The sequence below is a fragment of the Eleutherodactylus coqui genome, chromosome 1 (assembly GCF_035609145.1).
Source record: "Eleutherodactylus coqui strain aEleCoq1 chromosome 1, aEleCoq1.hap1, whole genome shotgun sequence".
Classification (NCBI taxonomy): domain Eukaryota; kingdom Metazoa; phylum Chordata; class Amphibia; order Anura; family Eleutherodactylidae; genus Eleutherodactylus; species Eleutherodactylus coqui.
Window position 1 is genome coordinate 148,514,605 of NC_089837.1, and position 27,088 is coordinate 148,541,692.

At 41.4% G+C, this 27,088-nt stretch overlaps 1 protein-coding gene across 1 annotated transcript in view; it reads right to left on the reverse strand.

Moving 5' to 3' along the window:
* The window catches only part of MCF2L2 (MCF.2 cell line derived transforming sequence-like 2), a 275,394-nt gene that overhangs the window by 50,938 nt on the left and 197,368 nt on the right, over positions 1–27,088 (reverse strand). Inside the window, exons 19-22 of the mRNA XM_066605412.1 lie at positions 24,299–24,368; positions 15,564–15,656; positions 15,054–15,146; positions 7,282–7,407 (exon numbers count right to left, since the gene is read on the reverse strand). Coding sequence (XP_066461509.1) covers positions 7,282–7,407; positions 15,054–15,146; positions 15,564–15,656; positions 24,299–24,368 — 382 coding nt within the window. The remainder of the gene's footprint in view (positions 1–7,281; positions 7,408–15,053; positions 15,147–15,563; positions 15,657–24,298; positions 24,369–27,088) is intronic.

Below are 27,088 nucleotides of genomic sequence, written 5' to 3' on the forward strand. Positions count from 1 at the left end.
CGTTGGCAGGGTAGAATGTTGCCGGGAGGGAGAAGTATGAGAGCGGAGCTAGGAGGCCAGAGCGGTGCCACCTTTAGGGGTTGCTGGGCAGGGAAATTCACAGCGGGGGAATGCAGTGGAGTGTGTGTGTGTGGGGGGGGGGGGGGGCCCACAGCGCCAAAGCTGCAAGGGAAGTATGACAATAGATCTTGGAGCAAACATGAGACCACCAGCAGGGTACCAGCAGAGACGGCTTTGACCCATTCTCTACCCCAGCCAATAAAAATTGTGTGCGTTGGTTGTGGGCGTGCAGCTTGTCTCCAACCATTCTTTTGATGGAAACAAGATATAACAGTACCTATACAGTCTTAATTACCAGGGGCAGTCCCAGAAAATGTCCTGTTTTTGCTGTATAACTGATCATCCACCTTATCATTAAATCTGTCTCTACATGCTTCACACTAACATTTATAGAACAGTCTAAAGTATTAGATGAAAAGAACATTAGAACCAAGTTCAGTTGCCTTTTTATCACAGCCATCATTCAAGGAAGACAAGCTTATATAAAACTACTCAGGTACAAAGTCTTCCTAGACATTTTTTAAGAAGACATGTTAAACCCTTGTACCTGTGAGTCCATCAAATTCTGAGATGAAATGCTACTGGAAGCAAGGTGGATTTACACTTTGGATACCTTCCACCCTAGAGGTTAAATGTTGAGTACAACCCTCTATTATATACGTTACAACATCTGTAATAAACCATTGAGATAGTACGTGATTTTGTATATAATCTTTATTGTGCTATTTGCTATTTTGTAACATTCTGCTTTTATTGTTTTATAGTGATTCCATGGGGGGCTGAAGATCCACTGGCTGGGCTGTCTGGAGTCATCAGGAGTTCTTTATGGGCTGGTTACATATGTGTTATTCAGTGAGACTTTGTTCAATAAAACTGATGTCTGTTATGCATTAACATATGTCATCGCTCTTGTTTTGTCATGCAGCTGAGTCCTAGGAAGTCTATGGGTGTTTACCCTGGGCTTTGTTCACACTATTATTATACTGGTATACTATGTAGTTGGTAAATATTTAAGTAGTGTTACCAGTTTGTCTACATTAATTAGACGTGATAATTTTTACTATGGATCGTTTGTGACCACTAGGTTGTTACTCAGTGAAAAACCCTGAATCTCCAGTGCTAATGTCTGGGTTGGGAATCTCTAACGCATGCGCGTTTGAGGTGAAGTCCCCGTTCTGTAGGATTTGAGATGGTTCTACGTGTGCGCTGTAGATCAGGTGATTTAGGAGAGTGGTCATGTGAGTTCCTTACGAGGGATCGGAAGTGATGTGGAACAGTCACATGACAGCAATACAAGGGACCGGAAGTGACACACAGTGGTCATGTGAGCGCAATGACCGGAAGTGAGGTGGAGTGTCCCTTGGTTGGTTGCTGGCAGTTCCTATAGTCCCTGAATTGTTACTATCGCGGGAAGGTGAGGAACCACACGCCTGCGCAGGGAACACCCTTTTGAGGCTGCGCATGCGCACTGTATTACCTTAGATGCTGAAAACAGGAACACGATCAATATACTCCTGATGGATCCCTGATGGCATTCAACTACAGCTGGGATGGATCGGAGGCCTGCCCATTTGGATGCTTTTCACCTGGTGTTAATTTGTTTGTTGATTTTTCTACTTTTTGATTGGTGAGGGCACGTATTTGTCTTGTATTTAAGTGTGTTATATGTAATGTGTCACTCATTGGCTTGATAAAGACTGACTGCGTTCAGTCGAAAGGTGGCTGTTTTATATGCCAGGTTGGGGCAATAAATCTCGTACCCCGAATGCTGCTTCACTACTGATTGATGTTACATTAATATGGGATGACGGGTCCTCATCCGGAGAGAGTGCATCATTGCCCACAAAGGCTCCCATGTAAGTAGAAGGTGGATTATTTCTGTGTGCTGCATCCATACTCATTAATATATGAAAGATTTCGGATAGCGATAGATATCAACTAGTTTATCTGTAAACATGTTTATTATGTATAGAAAGTGACTCAATTAAATGGGTTGTCTGATTTAGAAAAAAATGCCTTACTCGGGACTTCCATCAGAGAAGGACAAGTAACTACAGCGTCTGAGATCATACGGCTCCTTTGTCAAGGGGTCTGTGTGCTCTGAAAACTTGCAAATATATTTATTCTGGTTAGCCAATAAGGGTGTTACCGCTGTAAGAGCTTATTCCAAAGTGTGTTTTCATGCCCGGCCGATATATGCTGTCCCTCTCTGCAGGGTTAGGAGGCTAGCCGGACCGGGAGCAGTGCACTGAGCTCCCGCAACCTGTCCGCCCCTTGCCACTGTTTGCAATGGGAGGGGTGGGGCTAAGTCTCGCCCCCTCCCATTGCAAATAGTGTCGAGGGGCAGAGAGGGGGCGGGGAGCTCAGTGCACTAGCTCCGGCCCGGCCTGCCTCCTCCGCCTGCAGAGAGAGACAGCGTATATCGGAAGGGCATGTAAACCCGGCCGATATACAGACGTCTGAATAAGCAATACTGTTGACATTTTTAAGCAACAGTATTTAGCATCACATAATAGGTTTCATGTAATTCTTCATTTGATCTGTGGTGCTGCTGCAGAGAAACTGAACACCACCTATCTGCTTGTCCGTCAATCACTAGAATTAGCATAATATGGCACATGCATAAAAATGGTTGCATCTACATTTTTGGAACTGTTACATACAACTGCGTCATATTTATAAACCTTCTGCCCACTAGCTTCACATTTTCCCCATGTCCAACTATTTTTTTGTTATGATAATGCAGCACATTTACTAAGCTATTGCAGTAATGGATAACTATTAGAGATGAGCGAGCACCAAAATGCTCGGGTGCTCGTTAATCGGGACGAACGTTTCGCGATGCTCGAGGGTTCGTTTCGAGTAACGAACCCCATTGAAGTCAATTACTCACTTCTCCTGGCGTTCTGCGGCGCTGCTGCAGGCTGTCGCTCCCTCCTGGTCCCCGGCAGAGCATTGCTTTCTGGACACAGGGCTTGAAATCCCCGCCTCCAGAAAACACACGTGCCTTCAGCCAATGACAATGATGTCATTGAATGGCTGTGATTGGCTGAAGGCACGTGTGTTTCTGGAGGCGGGGATTTAAAGCCCTTCTTAGAGAAAGCAATGCTCTGCCGGGGACCAGGAGGGAGCGACAGCCTGCAGCAGCGCCGCAGAACACCAGGAGAAGCAAGTAATGATTTTTATTCTTTGCTCCACTGTATTCCCGGCGTATAAGGTGACAGTTGGGGGGTCGTCTTATACGCCCCGTCGCCTTATACGCCGGTATATATTTTTATTGTAACACATTTCTGGATGAATTGCAGGGAAGGGCTTATATATTTAAGCCCTTCCCAACAATTCATCCCGCGATCACCGGCAGCCCATTGCTTTCAGTGGAACCTGCTGTATTGCCGGCTCCATTGAATTCAATGGGCAAACATCGTTCTTCTCTGCCACAGCTGTTACAGCTGTGGCAGAGAAGAATGATTTGTCTTCTATATGTTCTCAATGGGGTCGGCGCTGCTGCCGCCGGCCCCATTGAGCGCATATAGAGAAGAGAACAGGAATCGCAGATCGCACATAGGTGCGATCTGCGATTTCTATGGCCTAAGAAGGACCGTTGGGGTTCTTGAAGCCTAAAATAACTCCTAACGCTCTCCCTATAGCAGCAGCACCAGCAGCAGCACTTTCCCTGATTTATGTCAGAAGGCATCTGTGGCGAGCCACGGGAGGGCAGATTTTAATACTCGGGTGACACCTAGTCTCGCCAGCCACTCACTGCAGGGGGGTGGTATAGGGCTTGAACGTTGCAGGGGGAAGTTGTAATGCCTTCCCTGTCTTTCTATTGGCCAGAAAAGCGCGCAAATTTCTCAGGGAAGAAAATGAAAGTGACTCGAACATCGCGTGGTACTCGTCTCGAGTAACGAGCATCTCGAACACCCTAATACTCGAACGAGTATCAAGCTCGGACGAGTATGCTCGCTCATCTCTAATAACTATTGAATAGACTACAGTACGTCAGACCAAGTGTACATTTGCAAAAATTTGCAAATATAATGTTAAACTTTAGTAATCATGCAAAAAAACAAACAAACTAGTGCTTACAACGAACTTATGTATGTACATCTGTGCAATAACTGAGAATTTTCTATTTATTGGTAAATTAAGCCCCGTAAAACTGACACTGCATGAAACTTTACCCACCCCATTAGGTTTTGTGAGGTTCTTAAAATAAAAAGAAGTTTATTAGTCAAGACTTTTTCTATAAAAAAACTTTGAAAAGACCGCCTAGAGCGTAGTAGCTCAGTTTCATATCACAGCTCTCTCTCATTCACTTCAACAAAAATAGAAAAAAAAACACATCAGCTCTGACTGGCGCTGTTCATTCTCTATGTATCTTGCAAAATTCACAGAAAAGTAAGGCTGGCCACACTTACATGTGCATATAGAAAATAAAGGCCACTTTAAATCACTGTTTATTTTAAAGTTCCTCTTATGGTGGTGGAAGTTCTAAGCAGGTGCCTACTGGCTGCTCTTTTGTTAGCAAAACAATTGGTTGGATTGCATCATTTACTAAAATACTGCCAGGACATTTGAAACATTGTGATATGCCTGGCTGAGCATGTCTGGTAACTGGATATGACCATTCAGTCTACATAATCATTACTGTAAAAAGTCTATTTACCCAGATTTGTTCTGCTGCTTTCCAGACTTCAGTTTCTAACAATTTCTATGCAATATTAGAGCTCTTACATCTCCTACATACTTTAAAAAGAACCTGTCACCAGGTTCGTGCTGCCCAAACCACAAGCAGTATAAACCTGGGACACTTATGCCTATTGCCCTTATGTAAGTGTTATTTATAAATGCTGTGGCGTTTCAGAATAAACACACTTTAAAGTCAGACTCAGAAAGGAGCTCTAGTCAAAGTGGTGGGCTGCGCCAGCTTTTCTACACCTGAAGCATGTTGACTGAGAGCTTTCTTCCTGCTTGTGTATAGGGAGAGACCTATCAGTCAATAAGCTGCGGGCAGGGAGAAACTGACATGGCCTGCTACTTTGAATCAAGAGCTCCAGACCGAGTCAAACTTAACCCTCTTCAATCCAATTTGTATCCTGGTTTTCCTAGGGGGCTTACTCTTTTTCTGCAGTTATACAACGGCGCTATATGCTGGCTAAAGCCAGTACTGCATGATGTGACACATTGAATAGGCTATGACAGCAGAGAGGTTGGCAATATTCAGTAAGAGAACCCCGACGGATGTCTTCCAACATCGGAGCTGTACAGCCTTAAATCATAATGTCTTCAGAGGTCAGACAGTGGATTGGAAAGGGTTAAAAGTGCGTCTATCCTCCAACCCTTTCTTCCTCCAAAGTAATTCCTTGCTCAACTCTGACAATCCTGCTCCATCGCCCTCCTCAAGTTTAGTTGAACCCTTTTTGAAAGTGAAACTGAATTTGGAGGTGCAATCCCTTATGGATGTACCCCACTTGTTCCCTCTCCTGCTCAAGGTGTTTAATCATATCTCTGATGGTTGTTTTTGTTTCCTGCGCAGGCCATGGAGGACAATGTCATGGTCCTCCCTCAAGTGGACAAGAACCCACAAGTTTGCTCCAATTATAGACCCATCTCCTTACTAAAAATAGACTGGAAGCTTTACACCATGATGCTGGCTGTACAACTTCAGCCCCTCCTCTCTAGACATAGAAAAAGCGTTCGATTGAGTGGCATTGTCTGCAATATACTATTCTCTAAAGATCTGGAAGAGGGAATTGAGGGGAAACTGATCAAAATTACCAATGACACAGAGCTAAGAGGGATAGCTAACACCATAGAAGAGAAAGAGAGGATTACAAAGATCTAGACAAGCTTGAAGAATAGGCATCAACTAACAGAATGGTATTTAACAAGTAGAAATGCAAAGTCCAACATCTGGGCAGGAAACATGAGAAAAGCACATACAGAATGGGAGGAATTAGGTTTAGCAGCACATGTGAAAAAAACTTTGGTACACAGTCTGAACATGAGTCAACAATGTGATGCAGCAGCCAAAAAGGCAACACACAATTCTGGGATGTACTAGAGCAAATTCAGAGAAGAATAACCAGGATGGTAAGCGGTCTGCAAACCATGTCCTATGAGGAACGGTTAAAGGACCTGGGAATGCTTAGCCCAATTCCTCCCATTCTGTATGTGCTTTTTTATGTTTCTTGCTCAACTCATCCCTCTCGCATATGATTATATGCAGCTCAGGCGCTTTCACTCCATGCTTAAAAACAAAACTCTAGTCTAAATTTAAGCAGAGAGCTCTCCAAGTCTGAAAAACTGTGTCTTGTTACCCTTCCCTATCCTCCACAAAGATCGGTTGCATAATTTACTGACTAACCTTTCTATCCAGGGCCGCCCTTCATTTTGTGTAGCCTGGGAAAAGTTAGGGAAGTCTTTTGAGAACTCCTAATGGTCCAGCTGCTTTCAATTCGCTCACAGCACCCTCATTATCAGCAAAGCTCAAGAAACCTCCTATAAAATTATATCTCTGTGGTATAGGGTGCCCTCTCTCCTTTATCCCTAGTTCCTAGCAGTTGCGTACCTAAGTCATTCGCTACATAAACGATTTCTAGCTAGTTACTTGATTAAAGTGGCCATTGGAAAAGCAATATTTCCCCCTTCCAGCCAATAAAGAAATGGTTGTGGAGGTTTCCATTCTCAATATAATGGAAGACATATTAGCTACCACCCCCACAGCAAGTGACAGGTATTGTGTCATTTGGAGAGCATAGTTGGAATTCCAACAAAACGATTTTTATCGCCATACTCCAAATTAGGGTCTCGCATCCTTCCAACAGGTTGCCTATCCTTGACTTTCTAACTAAATTTGCTGCCTTCACTGTTTGAATTGTTTGAACGGTTCATTCCCTTCCCTTTCTTTTCCCCCTTTTCTCTCCCCTCCCCTTATTGCTCTCATGTAAGAATTTTGTTTTTTAAGTTGGTTTGCAAAATGTCCAATAAACACTTAATTGGAAAAAAAATAGTATGTCTATTCTGAAATGTCGTGGCGTTTCAGAATAACAGTTATATGGGGGCACTGTGCATGCCTATTTCGTGTTCATGCTGCCCATGAATTGGGCAGCATGAACCTGACGACAGGTTCCCTTTGATGTACCTTTAGATTAAAGTCAGTTAAAAGTCATAAAACACGTTGTACTTTTATATTACATTTGTGGTTTGTTCAATTGATACCTCATATCCAGTTATGGCTATTTGGTGCATGGAGTCATTAACAGATTTTATGATATCCAATACAGTTGCGAGAGCTTCTTCTAATTCAGCTGTTCCTTCAGAATTTTTGCTACACTTCAGCATTTCCTATTAAGAAATACAAAAAAAGTGCATTAAAAGTCAACTATAATTTATGTGCAGGCCATATACCAGCACACTACTCAAAAAAATGAAAGGAACACTCAATCATCACAGTATAATCCAAAGTCACTTATACTTCAGGAGAAATTAATATTTCAAGCTAAGAGGCAAAAGCAATTGTGAATCAGTCTGATCTGCTTTGGTGCAAATTCTTTTCTAGTTTTGCATTTTCCTAGTGCCCTCGTATGGAACAGAGTGTTAAGGCAGCAGAAGGTTGCAAGTTCAATCCCCGCCTTGGTCATGTAGCTGGCTCAAGGTTGACTCAGCCTTCCATGGTCGGTAAAATGAGTACCCAGCTTATTACCTGCGGAATAAGTTGGTGTTATACAAATAAGATTTATTGGCAGTATGAGATGGTACCAGGTACCTTAAGGTAACTTGAGATGGTACCAGGTAGCCCTGCTCTTACAAGAAAGGCAGTTCATATGACACAACAAGAACTGGACAGGGCATCAACCCAGTCTCAGGACCAGTATCTGGTCCCTACAAAATGACCCCCAATGGGCTACTAACTTGTACCATCCATTGTTCTGTGATAAAATGACCCAGCAGTTCAACTGGCATACACCAGAGAACACCAGACAGGTCCACCTCTGGCACCCTGTTCACAGATGAGAGCAGGTTCACATGAGCACATGTAGCAAATGTAAAAGAGTCTGGAGACGACGTGATGAATGTTATGTGGCCTGCAACATCAACATCCGGCATGACCAGATTGAAGAATATCCTTGGAGGGTCATACAAAACTTCAAGCGATAGTCAACAGCACCCTGACTGTTGTTGGGTACCAAGATGAAATCCTCAAAGCAACTGTCAAAGCCTATGCAGGTACAATGGGTCCTAGATTCCTCCTGGTACAGAACAATTCCCGGCCTCATGTGGCCAGAGTGTGTAGGAAGTTCCTGGATGACGAAAGCATTGATGCCAACGATTGTCCCTCATATTTCTCACACCTGAATCCAACTAAGAACCTCTAAGACATTCTGTATTAGTGCATTTGATGCGGCCAAATAGTGCCACAAACTGCCCAGGACCTTACTGATGCCTTGATTCAGTATTTTCCAGAGAAGAGAAGAACCAAGCACACTAAGCAGACATTTAATGTTGGCTCTAGAATAAATGACAAGACATTGCACTAATCCAGGTCTTGGAGGAGTTCCCTAAGGGCGCAATCTGTTATCTCATTAGAAGCATGACCAGAAATTCTTGAGAATGCATACAGGCACATGGGGGCCAGACACACTTCTGAGTCACAATATGAGTTGTAATGATTAAATTCACACAAAATTATTTTGGGGGGTATTTGGAATCTAGCCCTCAATTGGTTGATGATCTTAGTTTCTATTGAGCATTGATATGTCATTTTGTTCTCAACAAATGACAAAATTGATATCAGCAAAGATCTTCAAATTTAAATCATTCATTCATTAGGATCTGAAGTGTGAAAGGCTATTTGTCATTTACTTTTAGTCCCATTATTCCCCAGATGTCCACCCATTTTAAAATTAAAATGGGTGGACTACTTTAGTAGCGCTACTCCATCTCATGAGCAGCGGCTTCCAGCACTGATACTCCTGGAACAACGGAGAAGGCAAATATGACACGTATATCCCTGGACTCAGTGAGTCACCTACTTTTAGGTTAGCTTTTTAGCTTTAGGATGTAAGTTTTCCCGTCATTTTTTTGAGAAGTGTAACTATTTTACATTTACAATCTTGTTTACCATGTTGGTCGGTTACACTTGTAAAATATAGCACAAATTTAAAGAGAAAATGTATGAGGCTCCTGGTGCACACAGTAAAAGGATCGATAAGCCCACATTCATCTGATGGTGGCCAATTTGTCACATATTAAGATGGTATGCACCTGGGTTGCTGTTTTTTTTTGCTGCATGGAGCAATGTAGAGTGATATTCCATACAGAGTGTACCCCCGGGGATCGTCTATCAGATAACGTAGACTGAGGACACCTAGATTAAGGGAAGAACACCTGTGTGAGTAACAGAGTTGAATCAGAAGGAAGCCTGCCAGAAGTGTTATGTCTGAGACTGTTAACTTACTTTATACTTGGAAAATTAGAATTGGACTATGTGAGTAAAGAAAAAATGGGTACTTGCAGTTTGAAAACTATCTCTTTGTCTGTGGACTCTTCTATTTAACGATGAGCAACCGTTTGCTTGAAAAAAGGTACTGGCGTCACGTGACAACACTGTAAGGTCTAATTACCATCATTTACATCTGCCTGTTCTTTTTGCACTGCGCACGACCGAGCGGGGCCACGTTCCACCGTTGTTGGAGAGAGATCACAGAGCCACTCATGACAACCATCGTGAGAGACCCATGGTCTCCTCCGCAACGGCCTGCCTTCTGTACGGACTCCACATAAGCAAATGCAATCTGGTAATATCAGAAGGCAACTCATTAAAATCATGAGGGATTTTCTACGATCCGCCCATGTTTCAGGACGGGAAGACAGCTGCACCGTGTGTCGGGCGCATCTCCCCATGACCGGCTCCATTGCCAGCCATATGGATCGGCGTCCGTGTGACTGAGCCCTCAGTAAAAATGATACATAGTCTACAGCACCTAATAAGGAAGCATTTGTTGTATAAGAAAGAACCATATAATAACTATATACCCTGTTTCCTTGAAAATAAGCCCTAGCATGATTTTTCAGCATTTTTGAGGATGCAGAATGATTTTTTAGGAGTGGTATCATACTAGGACCTACAACTACACTCATTTAGGGTCATAATTATATTTGTAGGCTGAATGTTCATATAGCTCTATGAATTTAATTAATGACCATTCACTAAAGCACATATGAGATTTTGAGGTTTTGCAATTATTTTAGTGAAACCAAAATATTTCTGGGCATGAATGCAAATCTTTTTCACTATAATACTGATTTTATGGATGGCACAGCTATTGGACAATCCTTACAGATTCAGGGGAGTAGTAAAAATCCTTCAGTTCTTGCTAAAAGATCCATCTGTGCCATGCAGAACTTCCCATTCAGCTGTCAGGTGCTATCATAAATAGTGATGGATGGTTCTCCATTGTTATCAGATATGTTGATCCTTTTCAGTAATGAAAAATATACTTATTTTAAAGGGGTTCTCCGAGTTCTAGGTCCTGTGTAAAACCCGATCCCCAAGCCTATACTTGCCTCTCCCCACTCCCGCTGTGTCATGTACCATCGCTCGGCACTGTTGTGTTTATGTACATGCTACAGTCCTGCTCAGGTAACAGGATGTCAGAGGTGCTGCGGCCAACAGAGCTTAGTGATGTGAGCACATGCTCTCTTATAGACTTCTATGGGAGTGTAAGCACAGCGGTCTGAAAAGAGTCTGATTTTCAAACCGCATGCTTACTTCCCTGGAAGACTGTGTGGGTATAAAAAAAATATATCCCTGGCTCCCCATCACCTCTACGAATAGCACCATAACTTAAGGCCCATTTACACTGCACGAGTGTCAGGCAAACGATGTCAAAACGTGTCCCCGCACATACTCGCTCCCATGCTTTTGCACGGGAGCTAGTATCGCTGGCTCACTCACAGAGCAGCCAGCAGGAGGCCGGGGCAGCTGGAGGAGATTTCTCTGAACCGCCACTGCTTATAGTGAAGGCAGAGGAGCGGGGAGAGAACTCTCCTTTAGCTGCCCCGCTTTAAGAAGAACTCTACCTCTCAAACCTGCACATAGAAGTCTTCTCTTAACAGATGAAATGGAAACTTGTTTATCTTTTGCTGCATTAAGCTGTGCTAAAAGATTTTTCACTGCAGCAGAAGAATCAAATAAAGTATTCTACAAGGAAGTTTTACTGTATTGATTTTTTTTCCGTCTCTTAAAACATAACTTTTATTTAATGACTACATATAAAAAAATAAATAAATAACCATGCTGGACATTGAACTGACAGACACAAATAAATATAAAAAATCATACCTAGGTGTTCAATGAATCAACGGCCTTAGAGTGACTACCCACTACAGTTCTTTTTCACTGCGAAATTCGCAGCGTTTTTTTTTTCTCCAGGGGTCTATTGGACTTGTTAATGTTAAAATCGCATCGCGCAAAATCGCGATTTTGCGGCAAATTGCGATTTTGCCGTGATGTGTATTTAACATTAGAAAGCCCCATAGACACCTGGGGAAAAAAAACGCAGCTAATTCGCAAATGCTAGTGGGTAGTCACCCTTAGGCCTCATGTCCACGGGGAAAAGAAGATTTTAAATCTGCAGCGGATCACCCGCCCGCGGATCAGCACCCCATAGGGATGCATTGACCACCCGCGGGTAGATAAATACCCGCGGATGGTCAATAAAAGTGAATTTAAAAAACCCTGGAGCATGAAAAAAAATGGACATCCTCCATTTAGGTGAGCGTCTCCCGCGGGGACGGCTCCCGCAGGCTTCTATTGCAGCCTATGTAAGCCGTCCGAATCCGCAGGAGACCCGCACCTAAATTAAACTCACCTGCTCAGAGCGATGCAGATATTCTCTTCTTCGCGGCAGGATCTTCTTTCTTCGGCCCGGCGGATGTACCCGGTGCACGCACGCGGCACGCTGCTGGCGTGCCGAGCACATCCGCCAGGCCGAAGAAAGAAGATCTGGCCGCGAAAAAGAGAAGACCTGCACGGTCCGCTGCGGGTAAGTTTATTCTTATTTTCAGTCCTCATGTCCGCGGGGCAGGAGGGACCCGCTATGGATTCTCCATGGAGAATCCGTAGCGGGCCTGATTTTCCCCGTGGACATGAGGCCTTAGGGAGAAAAAAATCTCTCCAGCCTACAGACACATGATGTAGCTCAGTGACTGGTGAAAAAGGAAGAAGAGCCAGCAAAAAAGCTATAAAAAATATATGACCATTCAATGTAAATGGTCAGCTATAACAGAATGCAATAGTCCCCATGCATATAATGCATTGGCACTAATTCGTCCCTGAAAAAAAAACAAATGGGAGACCCCCCCCTTCATCAGGGATTCCTGATACATGAAAATATTGGGTGTCTTGTACTGATTATGTACTGGATCTTAGGCTGGCTCTTTCATGCTATACTTATGTTTCTTTAGTTATAAACTGGTTAAAAAAAACGGCACTAGTTCTATACTAGTTCTCTATTGCTGTACTAGTGGTGTAATCGTTCTTTCTAGTAGTTATGAACTAGTTCTATTAGTACTTTCTAATAGTTATAAACTGGTTCTACGAGTTTCTACTGTAAATAGCACAGTTTCATTAGGAACCAAACAAAACAATTTCTCAATTGGTTCTATAAAAGAAACTTTATCCAGTTTTGCAGAGAAACCATTGAACTGGAAAGGTGTGGTTCAGAAACTAATAATTACTGAATTGTTCTATCAGGGCTGGTGACGCTGCTGGAAAAAAAAATATTTTCATTTTTATTGTCTAAATCCTGCCCTACAGGGAGTTGCAATCTCGCATGTTCCAATACAAATTATACAGAATCAAAGGTAGAGATGAGCGAGCGTACTCGGAAAAGCACTACTCGCTCGAGTAATTTGCTTTATCCAAGTATCGCTGTGCTCGTCCCTGAAGATTTGGGTGCCGCTGCGGCTGACAGGTGAGTCGCAGCGGGGAGCAGGGGAGAGCGGGCGGGAGAGAGAGAGAGAAAGATCTCCCCTCCGTTCCTCCCCGCTCTCCCCTGCAGCTCCCCGCTTCGTGCCGGCACCCGAATCTTCTGACCCGAGCACAGCGATACTCGGATAAAGCAAATTACTCGAGCGAGTAGTGCTTTTCCGAGTACGCTCGCTCATCCCTAATCAAAGGGTTTGAATAGTTGGTATCTAATTTCAAACCATAATTTGCTTTCTGTGTTGCAGAGTAGCTGTCCTTGATAGGTTCCCTGAAAAAGGCCCTTTAGGTGAAATGATAAATTCAGACTATTGTTGCATTTCAGGTTACAATTTCACTATATTTTTTATGTTTTCAACTTACTTTTGAACCTTTGAAACATTTCCTGAACTGTTAGTTTCAAAAATAACTTGAAACATTGAGGTATTCTAAAACGTTTAACTGGTAGTATGTGTGAACAAGCAATGAAACAATTAGAAAAAGGCAATTTCAAGCAGATGTATTATGTTTCAGTTGTTTTAGACATACTTCTGGTAGCTCCCTGGTTTATTTTCATGGTGGGCTGCTTCACTGTAGCGTATTAGTTGGCCCTTGTACACCTTCATAGCCAACGTCCACCACTCACATCAATGGCACGTGGTGCTATGCTGTTTACACATTGGTTATTCCCCAATGGTGACATTTGTCCACTCACGATATACTTTCACCATAGCAGCACGCGAACTGTTCACAAACTGCACTATTTGAGAAATACTGCTACCCTTGGCCTGAAAGTCTGTATAACATTGAGTTATATGTAAGCAGACAGCCTATTTCACACTATATAGACCCACAAAGCCAGCCCACACCACATCACTTCCTTCATGGCCAATATGCTGCCAATGTCAAAAATAAGAGATGGTCATAATAATCTGACTCAACTGTATGTATTTTAGCATATTTACTATAAAGAATGTTTGAATTAATCACTAATTTATTTTTGGTATTACAGTAAGTTGAAGTAAAACTCATATTTTCCTGGATGAGCTCTATCCTTACAGTAGGTTCCCACATGGGTTTTTTATGTTCAGATCTTAACTGTGAATGAATAGAAAAATATTAATTTCCATTCACTGACTGCTTTATGTTGTTTTTTTAAGTCATTTAATGCATCCTGCACTATACTTGCAAAGTATATAAGAAAAAATTTAACGTTTCTCATTTTTGGAAAAAAGCATACAAATACTGCACCAGAACTGCACTGTGGGAACGAGGACTTCCTTCAATAAAAAAATGTCCTGAGAAAAACAACAGTTAGATATGTGTATTTGCCACAATGATTGATATGTTATTAGTACAGCGCAAAATTAAGCTACAAGCATTCGAATTTAACTATATGTGGAGAGGGTATTGAAATCGCGTTAGACCCAATGCCCATGGACAGATTATATTGCTGAATTCACAGCCAGACGCCCGCTGCAAATACCGCAGCAATCTCCGACCATAGACATGCTATGTTAACAGATTCTCCCCTGTCCACGAATGGAAATCAACTGTGATTTTCCGCTCGCAGGGGAGAATCGCAGCATGTTCTATTTTGTGCGGAAAATCGCATGAACGGCTTCCATTGCAGTCAATGGAAGCCGTCCGTCCTGCGATACTTCCGCAGTGAGTACTGTGGAAGTATCACAGAAATCCGTGTCATGGCCCAGCGCCGGCGTGTCATACGCTGCACTGCACATGCGCCCTGGCTCGCTGACCGAGAAACTTGCGGCAGATCGGACAGGTGACAATAGGGTCTCTGAGGGGCACCGGGTCTGATACAGCTGCAATATTTCTAAATCCGGCCGTGGGCATGAGGCCTTATGAACATAAACCACTCGACTGCATAAATATTCTGGCATCTGAGTAACCTGATTAAGTGATGATGGTGCACTTTAAGAGGACATACATCTGCTAAAATGTATTAAAATATACATTTAAAATCAAAATAAGTAATTTAAAAAAAGTTTAGACAATATACCTTTAAAAGCAATTGATACTTGGTGATTCTCTGCACTGGTTTCAAGAGATAAGCATCTAAAGAAAGTTTGTGATCCAGTTTCCTTTGGCATTCCTGCAAGACAGCAATCAAATAAAACATAGAACAAAAAGTTGAATAAACAATGTGAATTACTTTATAAAAACAGAGGTACAAGAAAAGTCAGCAGCAGAGATCCTACATGTGCACAGGAGCGAGCATCACTGGGACGAGTGTCGGCTTGTTTGCCCTACAGTTCGTCCCGTGTAAAAGGACGATAAATTTAGCCCAGTCAAAGTATACATGGATAGGTGATATAATCTACACTGTTAATTAGGTTTTTTGGGTCATTATACATAGGTTTATAAATGTATTTAAGTACCCAAGAAGGTGCTTACAACAATAATGGGCCATGATGCCATATAAAATGCAGTGCCTTGTGTGCATAGACCACTTTAAATATAAACATAAACAAAAGATAAATGTACGTTAGAAGCTAAAAATACACTTTACCTGAAAGAAAATGCTTTCAGCACATTGTCTCCAGAGGGCTTCAGACCTCGGTTTATTCTGGCAATACTTTTCATAAATTTGAAGGTCTTCCTTCTACAAAGAAAAGTTAAATATAATTATTCTTATAAAATATATGAAATCAGTAGGCTCAACTTCACATAGCAAGATAATGTCCATAGCAGCAATCAAAATGTAATCAAAGTAGGATTAAGCTGGAGGTCCAATAAGGAAGTGCCAAACTGTGCCCTGATTTCAGACTCAAGAATACAGAAAAGGGTTATTATAAGCCGTTGTGAGGAGGGGACTGGAAGAGATTTGTTTTCAATCGTAAGGTACTCTAGATTCAGTGCTTAAGGACTAAATTTTCACTATATATATATATATATATATATAATTTATATATATGTGTGTGTTTGTGTGTGTGGTAAAAGCCCTCACTGACTGACTCACACTAATTCTGATGCTTCCTGGTGTCGTAAAAATTTGGCACAACTATTCTTTAGCACCTAAATAGGAAGAGTAAAATCACCCGCAACTTGATTATTCAATTCTAAGCACAAAAGTAAGTGACCCCCTATCTAATGTAAGTAGTAACACACATCTGTACCGCACAAATGTAAAATTTGCCACGACCATCCTCGACATCCTAAACAGAAAAAGTAAAGGGGTCGCAACTTCAATATTCAATTTTATGCGTAAAAACTATGTGAGAATCAGTGATACATGAGATACCGGTAGTTCTTTTCTCAGAAAGCATAATGCCTAGGGAAATTATTTCTATACTGAGGAGAATCTACCTCCCCCTCTATGTGTATATACTGAGGAGCATCTATCTCAACTCTCTGTGTATATACTGTGGAGAATCTAGCTCATCTGTATGTGTATATACTGAAGAGACTCTACCTCACCTCTATGTGTATATACTGAGGAGAATCTAACTAACCTCTGTGTGTATATACTAAGGAGAATGTACCTCACCTCTATGTGTAAATATGATGGAGAATCTAATGCTCCTCCATGTGTATATACTGAAGAGAATCTAGCTGACTTCTGTGTGAATATACTGAGGAGAATCAACCTCATCTTTCTGTGCATATACTGAGGAGAATCTAACTGACCTTGGTGTGCATATACTGAAAGACTGTAAAGTACATAAGGAAGCGGCCGTGGACTGCAGGGATGGAGCATGCTTCTAAGGCTAAGAAGGGGGCTGCAATCTTTAGTCTGGGGTTAAATGTGAATAAAAAGGGGCGTTACCTTTAAGGGTAAAAAGTGAGGAGAATGAGAGGGGTGGCACATTCTGCAGAGGGACATCAGTACATGCAGTCTGAGAAGAATCTAATGCTGATCTATGTGTATACATATTTTATTCCTCAGTTCCTCTAAAGTAACCACCCCCTCATAACATTTTACGTGAGAACAACTGGTCAGCTTTCATTTTTATAGAGCAGCTGAAGGAATAATGATTGGTTTCTACGCGCAAATCACAGGGACGGAAAAAGTCTATAGAACTAAAGCTAAGCCCTTTTCACAGTAACAGACTAAAATATAAATGCTTTATTAGGGATATATTAAAAGACATAAATGGGCTAACACACAAACAAAAAAATATAAACCAGAAAAGTCCGTAACTTTTTGGTATACTACTGGCCTCCACTCAAAAACCGGATATGTGTGTGGGGCCAGATAACAGATCAGTGCTACAAGCAAGTAGTAGGAAGAGCTTAGTCACTTCCTAAACTGGTAAAGATCATACAGCATCAAGATTTGGAGGTATGATGCTCCTCTAACTTGGTATTGAAGTGCTGTAATGATCTACCAGAGTGATTGCTGTCTTAGACAGTATCCAACATAGGGACGTGTCAATATCTCAAACTCTTTAACATCAATCACGGGCAAAGAGAAAACGTTTTCCTATAATAAGGATTTTTCACAATCGGACACTCATAATCGGAGTGTTTAAATGAACTGTGCTCGACGCGTTTCCCCACAAGAAAAATTGTGGTTCATCAGGAGCTCAGATGAATTCAACAGGCATTCGTATAGCACTGTTTGTAGTAATGAATTAACCAAAGATATTTAAGATGAAGTCAGATAATATAAGTGGTGCAGTGACTTAGAGACAATCTGTGTGATTGCTCAGTATGTCAGATGCATAGAAGCAAAATTGCATGTTAGGCACCAACTAAAGAGATACAGGTATACTCCCAGCATTAATATGCAGAGTATGGTCTCTCTGCTCAATTTTAGCTAATGGGGGTTTGTAAGTAGGAAGTCTGAGAGATATTGGCTCAGTATATTATGGAAACTGCAGCCAGAGTATAGGCTCCCTGAGTAACAGAGAGCTATAAAGCTGTAAATCTGGATGCAGCATCAGCTTGGCAGTTTCAATAATAGCCCAGGCTCATCAAGGACTGTCTCATCTTGATGATATAACGAAAATCAGATGAGGATGTTAGGTATATAGAAAATGGTCACCATATAAGTGTGGCCACCTCTATAACCAGACTAAACTTCAGACCTAAGCTGAAAATATAGACTTAGTTTCAAGTAGTGTAAAGAGCCTTCCTGCATGATACCAGGTATAGAGTAGCAGCAGGTTTCTCTGATCTATTCCTTCCTACAGAAGATAGTTGTTATGTCCATGCATCAAACGGTCACAAAGCACCAAAGATAAATAAATAAATAAATAAAGAGGTAAAGCCTGTGGCTCTGATGGTGAGCCACAGGGGTAATGCAAGAGTGTATGTGTCAGCCTCTCATATACTGATTACTGGACCGCCTTGATGGGAGGAGAGTAATAAGTGAGCCAATCAGCGGCTCTCAAAAATAAAGGGGACCCGACTATGCAAATATCCATACTGCAGCTCTAATTAGAGTGTTTTGGATGTGAATCCGAAGTTGTAACATGCTTATCAGCATGTTACCGGCAAGGGGGTTAAGTAAAGCAGTGCATAGTGGTGTCTGATCGCTCACCTGCCCCTGCCCAAAAAACTACATAGGGAAGACGATACAGCAGTTCCGGCGCAGGATACTTGGCTAGTGCCACATAGGAAACATAGAAAGACGAGAATCTACACCTTTAGCGGACCACATTTGGTCAACGCATAATGGTGATGTAAATACGCTAAAATTCCAAGGCATAGAATTGTTACGCACACATGGGAGAAGGGGAAATGTGGACCAGCGGCTGTTACAAAAGGAAGCGGCATGGATATTTCGTATGAACAGTCTGAATCCACTCGGCCTCAATGAAAGTTTATGCTGTAATTGTTTCCTGGATTAATTCAGTCAGTATTTGTGCCTTTTCCCTGGATAAGATTTATTAATATGTTCTCCTCCGAATAGACCGTTCCATGTTCTCCTTCAGCCTGTATATCCTATTATGGTGTACATATTCGATATCAGATCATCTAAACATGTATTTGTGTGGCATTATACTTATTCTGCATTTGAGTACCATTATATATTACTGGATTTGCATACTTACCTGAAAGAACATCTTCATAATGGGTACCATCCATATTTGTCCTTTACAAATTATAATACATAAAGGAAAGTACAAACATTGCAAATATATCTTTATTTAGCAGCTTTAAATGTTTTGAATCCTGGCTCTGGTCGCTGTGGTTGCCCTCCGATCCATATAGGGCTTGCATTCCATTTCTTTTACCACCAGGACCTTCCTGGCGGTCATGTGACCATTCTTGCGATCACGTGACCATGTGATGACGTAACACGCATGTGCAGTAGCTTCCTATGCTGGTAGGAGCTACTAGCATAATTTTTGAATAATCTGGCATAGCGGTGAGCGATCAGACACCGCTATGCACTGCTTTCCTCAACCCCCTTGCCGGTAACATGCTGATAAGCATGTTACAACTTCGGATTCACATCCAAAACACTCTTGCATAGGGCTTGCATTCCATTTCTTTTACCACCGGGACCTTCCTGGCGGTCATGTGACCATTCTTGCGATCACGTGACCATGTGATGACGTCACACGCATGTGCAGTAGCTTCCTATGCTGGTAGGAGCTACTAGCATAATTTTTGAATAATCTGGCATAGCGGTGAGCGATCAGACACCACTATGCACTGCTTTACTTAACCCCCTTGCCGGTAACATGCTGATAAGCATGTTACAACTTCGGATTCACATCCAAAACACTCTAATTAGAGCTGCAGTATGGATATTTGCATAGTCGGGTCCCCTTTATTTTTGAGAGCCGCTGATTGGCTCACTTATTACTCTCCTCCCATCAAAGCGGTCCAGTAATCAGTATATGAGAGGCTGACACATACACTCTTGCATTACCCCTGTGGCTCACCATCAGAGCCACAGGCTTTACCTCTTTATTTATTTATTTATTTATTTATCTTTGGTGCTTTGTGACCGTTTGATGCATGGACATAACAACTATCTTCTGTAGGAAGGAATAGATCAGAGAAACCTGCTGCTACTCTATACCTGGTATCATGCAGGAAGGCTCTTTACACTACTTGAAACTAAGTCTATATTTTCAGCTTAGGTCTGAAGTTTAGTCTGGTTATAGAGGTGGCCACACTTATATGGTGACCATTTTTCTATATACCTAACATCCTCATCTGATTTTCATTATATCATCAAGATGAGACAGTCCTTGATGAGCCTGGGCTATTATTGAAACTGCCAAGCTGATGCTGCATCCAGATTTACAGCTTTATAGCTCTCTGTTACTCAGGGAGCCTATACTCTGGCTGCAGTTTCCATAATATACTGAGCCAATATCTCTCAGACTTCCTACTTTCAAACCCCCATTAGCTAAGATTGAGCAGAGAGACCATACTCTGCATATTAATGCTGGGAGTATACCTGTATCTCTTTAGTTGGTGCCTAACATGCAATTTTGCTTCTATGCATCTGACATACTGAGCAATCACACAGATTGTCTCTAAGTCACTGCACCACTTATATTATCTGACTTCATCTTAAATATCTTTGGTTAATTCATTACTACAAACAGTGCTATACGAATGCCTGTCGAATTCATCTGAGCTCCTGATGAACCACAATTTTTCTTGTGGGGAAACGCGTCGAGCACAGTTCATTTAAACACTCCGATTATGAGTGTCCGATTGTGAAAAATCCTTATTATAGGAAAACGTTTTCTCTTTGCCCGTGATTGATGTTAAAGAGTTTGAGATATTGACACGTCCCTATGTTGGATACTGTCTAAGACAGCAATCACTCTGGTAGATCATTACAGCACTTCAATACCAAGTTAGAGGAGCATCATACCTCTAAATCTTGATGCTGTATGATCTTTATCAGTTTAGGAAGTGAGTAAGCTCTTCCTACTACTTGCTTGTAGCACTGATCTGTTATCTGGCCCCACACACATATCCGGTGTTTGAGTGGAGCCCAGTAGTATACCAAAAAGTTACGGACTTTTCTGGTTTATATTTTTTTGTTTGTGTGTTAGCCCATTTATGTCTTTTAATATATCCCTATTAAAGCATTTATATTTTAGTCTGTTACTGTGAAGCTGATTTTTGCAGGAAGTACACAGCTCTGTTCTTTGCAGTGGCCAGGTTTGGTATTACAGGCAAAGTTCTTATTCACTTCAATGGGCACTTTGATTGTAATACTAGGCCTAGCCACTGCAGTGAGAGCACAGCTATCTGATTCCTGCAGAAAACATCTCAGTACATAAACACACCGGCCTTGCAAACAGCTGATAAACAAGTTCCTGGGGCGGAAGACCTCCACTGATCTACTATTAATAGCTTATCCTGCTGATTCAGGATCCATCCAGCGGATTCTCATTTGAATGAATGACTGACGTCACTACTAACGCGTTCACATCAGACAGGCAAAGGCATCGTTGGCTCCTTAAAACAGGAATCGTTGAGAATTGTTCAGTCACTGTGTAAGCGAATGAGAGGGACTAAGCAAGTGCTGTTTAAACCAAATGATAAGCAAACGAGCCAAAGATGGTTTTGATGCCTGACTGAATGATTCTCGTTTGTCATTCAGTCGTTGGCTCACGTTCAGACCGAATTATTATTGTTCACTTTCACTCATTTGAATGATTCTTTGAATGATAATCGTTAAGTCTAAACGCAGCATTAGTGGTCATAAATCTTGCAAACCAATCAAGATCTAAAATAGTTTGCAAAAGAGCAAACAAGATCACACGACCAAAGTTCAAGCCTTCAATCTGTCCCACTGATTACACAACTGATGTTAATATTTCTATACTACATAGTATGTCCTGCAGTGTTCTTGCCTTCTCCAGCTTGGACATCACCTGCCTTGTTCTGAGCTTCCTCCCTCCTCTGCAAACTCAATTTGTGACTGTGTGTGAACACTGCCTTGGTCTTTGGTACTTGTAGTACCAATAGAGCTTCCATCCGCATCTGATCCCAAGAGGTTTAATTCAGAGGAACTGAAGGGGCCGTGAGAATCTTGCATGTAATATGTCTGACAGAGGAAGTACAAGCTTTCTTACTGGCATGCTTAGTAGATGATTTATAATATAATAGGCAGTATAGCTTATTTTTCAGAACTTTGCAATATTTTTGGAAGCAATCGTGTTCCTTTTAGTGAGAAGGAACAGATATATCCTCTTTTCTTATTATAGATATTGTGACAGACTGCCTACTGTAGCAGCATGTTGGTGCCACTAGGGTTCAAAATATCAGGCAACTATGATGAATGCTCAGCATGGAAAGGGTGTTTTTTGCATTTGAGCTATCTAATGAGGATAATTGTAACAGGTGCGTGAGCGCTTTAAAGGCGTTGTCCAGGACTTTTTGTAGAAGAATAGTGCTATTCTTCTCTAAGTGTGGTGAGCATCTCTGCCTGGTTGTAATCAATCAATACAGAAGAATTAGGTTAATTCCCTTGTTACGGTCCATTATTTTCCGTCCTTCGTGATTTGTACTTTCATGGCCCATTATGTATGGTGGCGACATTTGGACTGGCAGCAACTTATTGACTACCTCCATATTTTCTCTACTAATAGACTTACATTCCTAGTAGAAGTTGTTCCCTTCTTCTCTTTTTCTCCTTTTGAATTATTCAAATCTGAAGTGTCGCTTTATGTGCTAATAAATGTGGAATGCTACTACTTATTAAAGTGATTTTGAGATTGTTTTTGCATGACACATTTCACTTTATATCCATGGCAAATTTAGAAAAATTAAAAAAAATTGTTCAAAATTTGACATTTTCTGCTTGTAATACAGATGGTCACACCACACAAAAGAGTTAATAAATAACATTTACCATATGTCTACATCATGTCGACATTATTATTTAACTTACCTTTTTTTTCCAGACATGACAAGGCTTGTAAGTATATCAGCAATTTTTCAAATTTGAAAAGAACATTCCCAAACTCAATTTTTTCAGAGACCAATTAAATTCTGAAGTGGGTTTGAGGGGCCTGTGTAATAGAAATGTCCTATAAAACATCCCATTAGTCTTGGGACTACTGCGTTTCAGAGCTGCATGCAGCGAAGCCGGCAGAATGGGTTGCCTGAGCTCTGAGATACAGTGTCTTCTCACTGTAATCACTGCTACTGGCTGTTATAGCCATTACATGCTTGGAGACCATAATAACTGGTCTTCAGGCGAAGCTCCGTAATCTCAACTGTCATTAAATGCTGAGATCACCAAGCTCCTGCATAGCAGGGGCTCTAGAACATCTGTGCAGAGATAGTTGAGGTCTATGGGCAGTCCTGAAGAAGGATAATATACTAATTTAAAAAATAAAGAACTATAAATTTAAAAAACTTTTTTTCTTTTACTTTTTGTACCCATCAGCCGCAACAAAACATAAAAAATTGTAATAAAAAGGTAAGAAAAAATAGCCATATATGTCATGAAAAAAACACATTAAAAATAATTTTGCCAGCCCACGGAAAAAAAACAAGGCCATAAAACTACCACATGCATGAAATCACTAAAGGACCATTTAGACACAACGATTCTCGCTCAAAAGCCATCTTTTGAGCGATAACCATTGCATCTACATGCATGGACATGGTGCATTTTTTGTGCATGATTCGTTCCTCGCTCAATTCTAGTTTTCTAGCATTGAACTCTTATCAGCAGTGCAGACTGTTATCACAGTCGGCAGAGCTTGTAAGATTCTTTCAGCTGGTGTCCCACTGGTAGTTCACAGTGGGACGCGGGCTGTAAGCAAGGAGAACAATGCAGTTGTTTGCTTATGCAAAACAGCTGTATTGTTCGGCAAGTGATAGCTGTGGTGTACTGCTCTGCCTGCATAGCTCTTTAGTAGCTAATTAGCTACTCTAGACTATGCAAAGATGATTGCTCTAAATTGTCACAAACTGTCGTTTGAGCGATTTTTGAGTGATCATCTTTCAGTGTAAATGGGGTCTAAAACGTGTCTAGTTCTAAAGGACAGAAATACTCTGGTCATTAAGGGATTAAAATGTATTTACTGAAAAACAACCACCTGTTTTTTTAAATTCCATATATTGGTCATATATAGGGTAATATCTGACAAAAGAATGATCGGAGTGTCCCTACAAACAGGAAAGGTTAACTCATTAATGGTTAAACTTTATGAGTTCAATTTGTAACCTCAGCCAAAAGAGGTAGTTCTTCATTTCCATAGCCACAACTAATTTTCTGATGAAGCCTACAAATAAGGACTATTTTGGGGACTGCAAGAATTTTTTTTATTAAATGCAATGCAAATACAGAATTAATTAACTTACCCTTTTTAAAAAGCATCTTCCAAGAGAATCGGCATCTTCAGTGCACTTTTCCAGCTCTTTTAAAAAGGTTCTACAATAAATATAAAATAAATAAAAATCTCTAAAAAATACAGTGCATTTGTTTTAAAAGCCAAGGTATCTGCACATGTTGTGTTCAAGGTATGTGGTGATCTTAAGGGTCTTTTACATGGCCTGACGATCAGACATAAATATTTGGTCAAACATTTCTTTGGCAGATTGTTGAGCAGCCACACCATGCAAACGTGCCAATAACACTGCTCAACAAATCCAATTTTTTTTTCTGTATCTGGTTTGGAAACAGGTCGATCCAACTAATTTTGGGGTGCTGAATTCATTGGGAGAACCAGATTCTATCTATCACATCACATTTGTGAGATATGTAGCACTATTACATAGACAATAATACAGCATTGACAAATATTGTCTGGTTTTAAATAAAAAAAAAACACTCAAAACTCAATAATTATTGTACCTTAGTCTACAGCAGTTCAGTAGTATACCAAAAGCAAGTATAGGCAGCTTAGATTCCACAAGTGGATAAACTGGATTAGTGTGGTAGCGAGAACCCTTATATTGGCCTATGTTCGAGTTTTCTTAGTTAACCACCTTCTGGTAGCACGAACAATGCTGATCTAGAGAGAGATCTAATGAGAATTGGAATGTCTATCTATCCTGTGCATTGATATTGGTATCAGCATAAGCAGGGATAACAATTCTTGCGGCCAATTCCTTTGAGATTGTTTTATAAGGACGTATGTTTCTTTTGAGTCACTTCTGATCACTGGGAGGGTCCCACTTTATCGTTTGTGGGAGGTACTCCTGCCACAGTTGAAATATACAGTGGACACTTCCAGTAGGGTTCCTCGTCTAATGGGGTTTTCTAAGAGTCAATATTAATATATTATTCATCAGGTGGAGGTGTATATATCAGGCACCTTACAGGCTCCATCTGTTCCCCAACTAACCACTTTTCCTCCTCCCTCCCCTTAAGTTCACTTAAGTCTTTTTTTTTCTCTCTTTTATTTCTTTCCTGTGTCCTTTTGCTATACACTTGTTGAAAAATTAGGATATGTTAATGTTCTGATTATACACAGAAGATAAATATGTTTATTCAATGTATGTAACGTTCCATTCTCATAAATGTTTCCAAGAACTTCGACTCAACAGCTGGACACAAGAACAGAATTTATGTACTTCTGTCGCAACTCCTATCAAGTATGTACAATGTTACTATATTCCTGTTTTATGTCGTAACTTTTCTAAAGATAAAACCAATAAAAATCTAATGGTCAAAAAAAAAAAATTGCCTTTGAGTTAAAATATTTCAGAACAATGGCTATGTAATGCAAAGTATGCTAATGGCCCAATAAAACAGATAATAGGAACTAGGAGAGTCAGGGGCGTACCTTAAGGCTAAGGGGACCGGGTGCAAAAGTTCAGCTTGGCCCCCCTCCATCTGTACCCGTACCTATACCTAAACCGTGCTAATTTACAAACATGATCTAGCCCCTTGGCCTAAGCCTTCTCATCAGGACTCCTATCCTTGACTACGTAAAAACCTGTTGGTAATGTCTTAGGCTGCTTTCACGCGGCCGCGAAAATTGTGCAAATTTTTGTGCGTTGCAAGACGTACAAATCGCACATGAATATGACCCCATTCTTTTGAGTGCAATCATATACATAACATGCTATGGAAAAGCGTTTTTCCTCTACATGAGCAGAAATCCATAGCGGTTTTCCGCTCACGGAGGACAAATCACAGCATGCTGTATTTTAGTGCAGATTCTGCACGGACGGCCTCCATTGAACTCAATGTAAGCTGTGTGACCCGCTGCCCTGACATTGCGGAAAAGTCGCAGGCACCCGCGTCATGTCCTAGCGACGGCGCTGGAAAGTCAGTGATTAAAAGAAAAAAAACTTTACTGCGTGGGTCCGACGGCTCGCCTTGTGGACCATCCTCAGTACAGGAAAAAGAAAGAAATTACAGCTACGCGCCGATGCCAACGGGGCACAGGGTTGGATTCCGCTGCGGGCTCACGCATGCAGAATCCGACCCAGTTGTGTGCAGCCGGCCTCAGCCTGTTTTCATGGATTTTGTTGTATTTTTGAACCACAATTAAAATCACATCCAAAAACCGCATGCAGTATTATAAACCGCACGTGGATTCAACCAGTACATGCGGTTTTTAAACCGCATGCAGGTTTCTGATGCGTTTTTCAGTTGTGTGTAAAGTGTTCAGATATACAGTACATGCCCAGGTTATACCAGCTGTACATATATAATTATATACAGTACATACCCAGGTTATACCAGCTGTACATATATAATTATATACAGTATATACCCATGTTATACCAGCTGTACATATATAATTATATAGAGTATATATCCAGGCTATACCAGCTGTACATATATAATTATATACAGTATATACCCAGGTTATACCAGCTGTACATATATAATTATATAACAGGAGAGGTATAACTTATACCAGCTGTACATGTATAATTATATACCCCTCTGCTCTTGCCGACCTGCGGCGCTGCCTCCCGTCTCTCTCCTCTCCCTCCTCCCCTCTCCCTTCTCAGCCATCATGCGGCCGACAGCGCCGGTCCCCTTGGCCCCCTCAGCTCAAGGGCCGGGTCGCCATTGCGACCCCTGCTTCCCCTCACCGTCCGGCAGTGAGGAGAGTATAAAAACTGTAGCAGACAGTGCTTCTCTGGCTCCTTTTGACCACTTCACAGCGCAGTACTCCCCGCCCCTCTGCT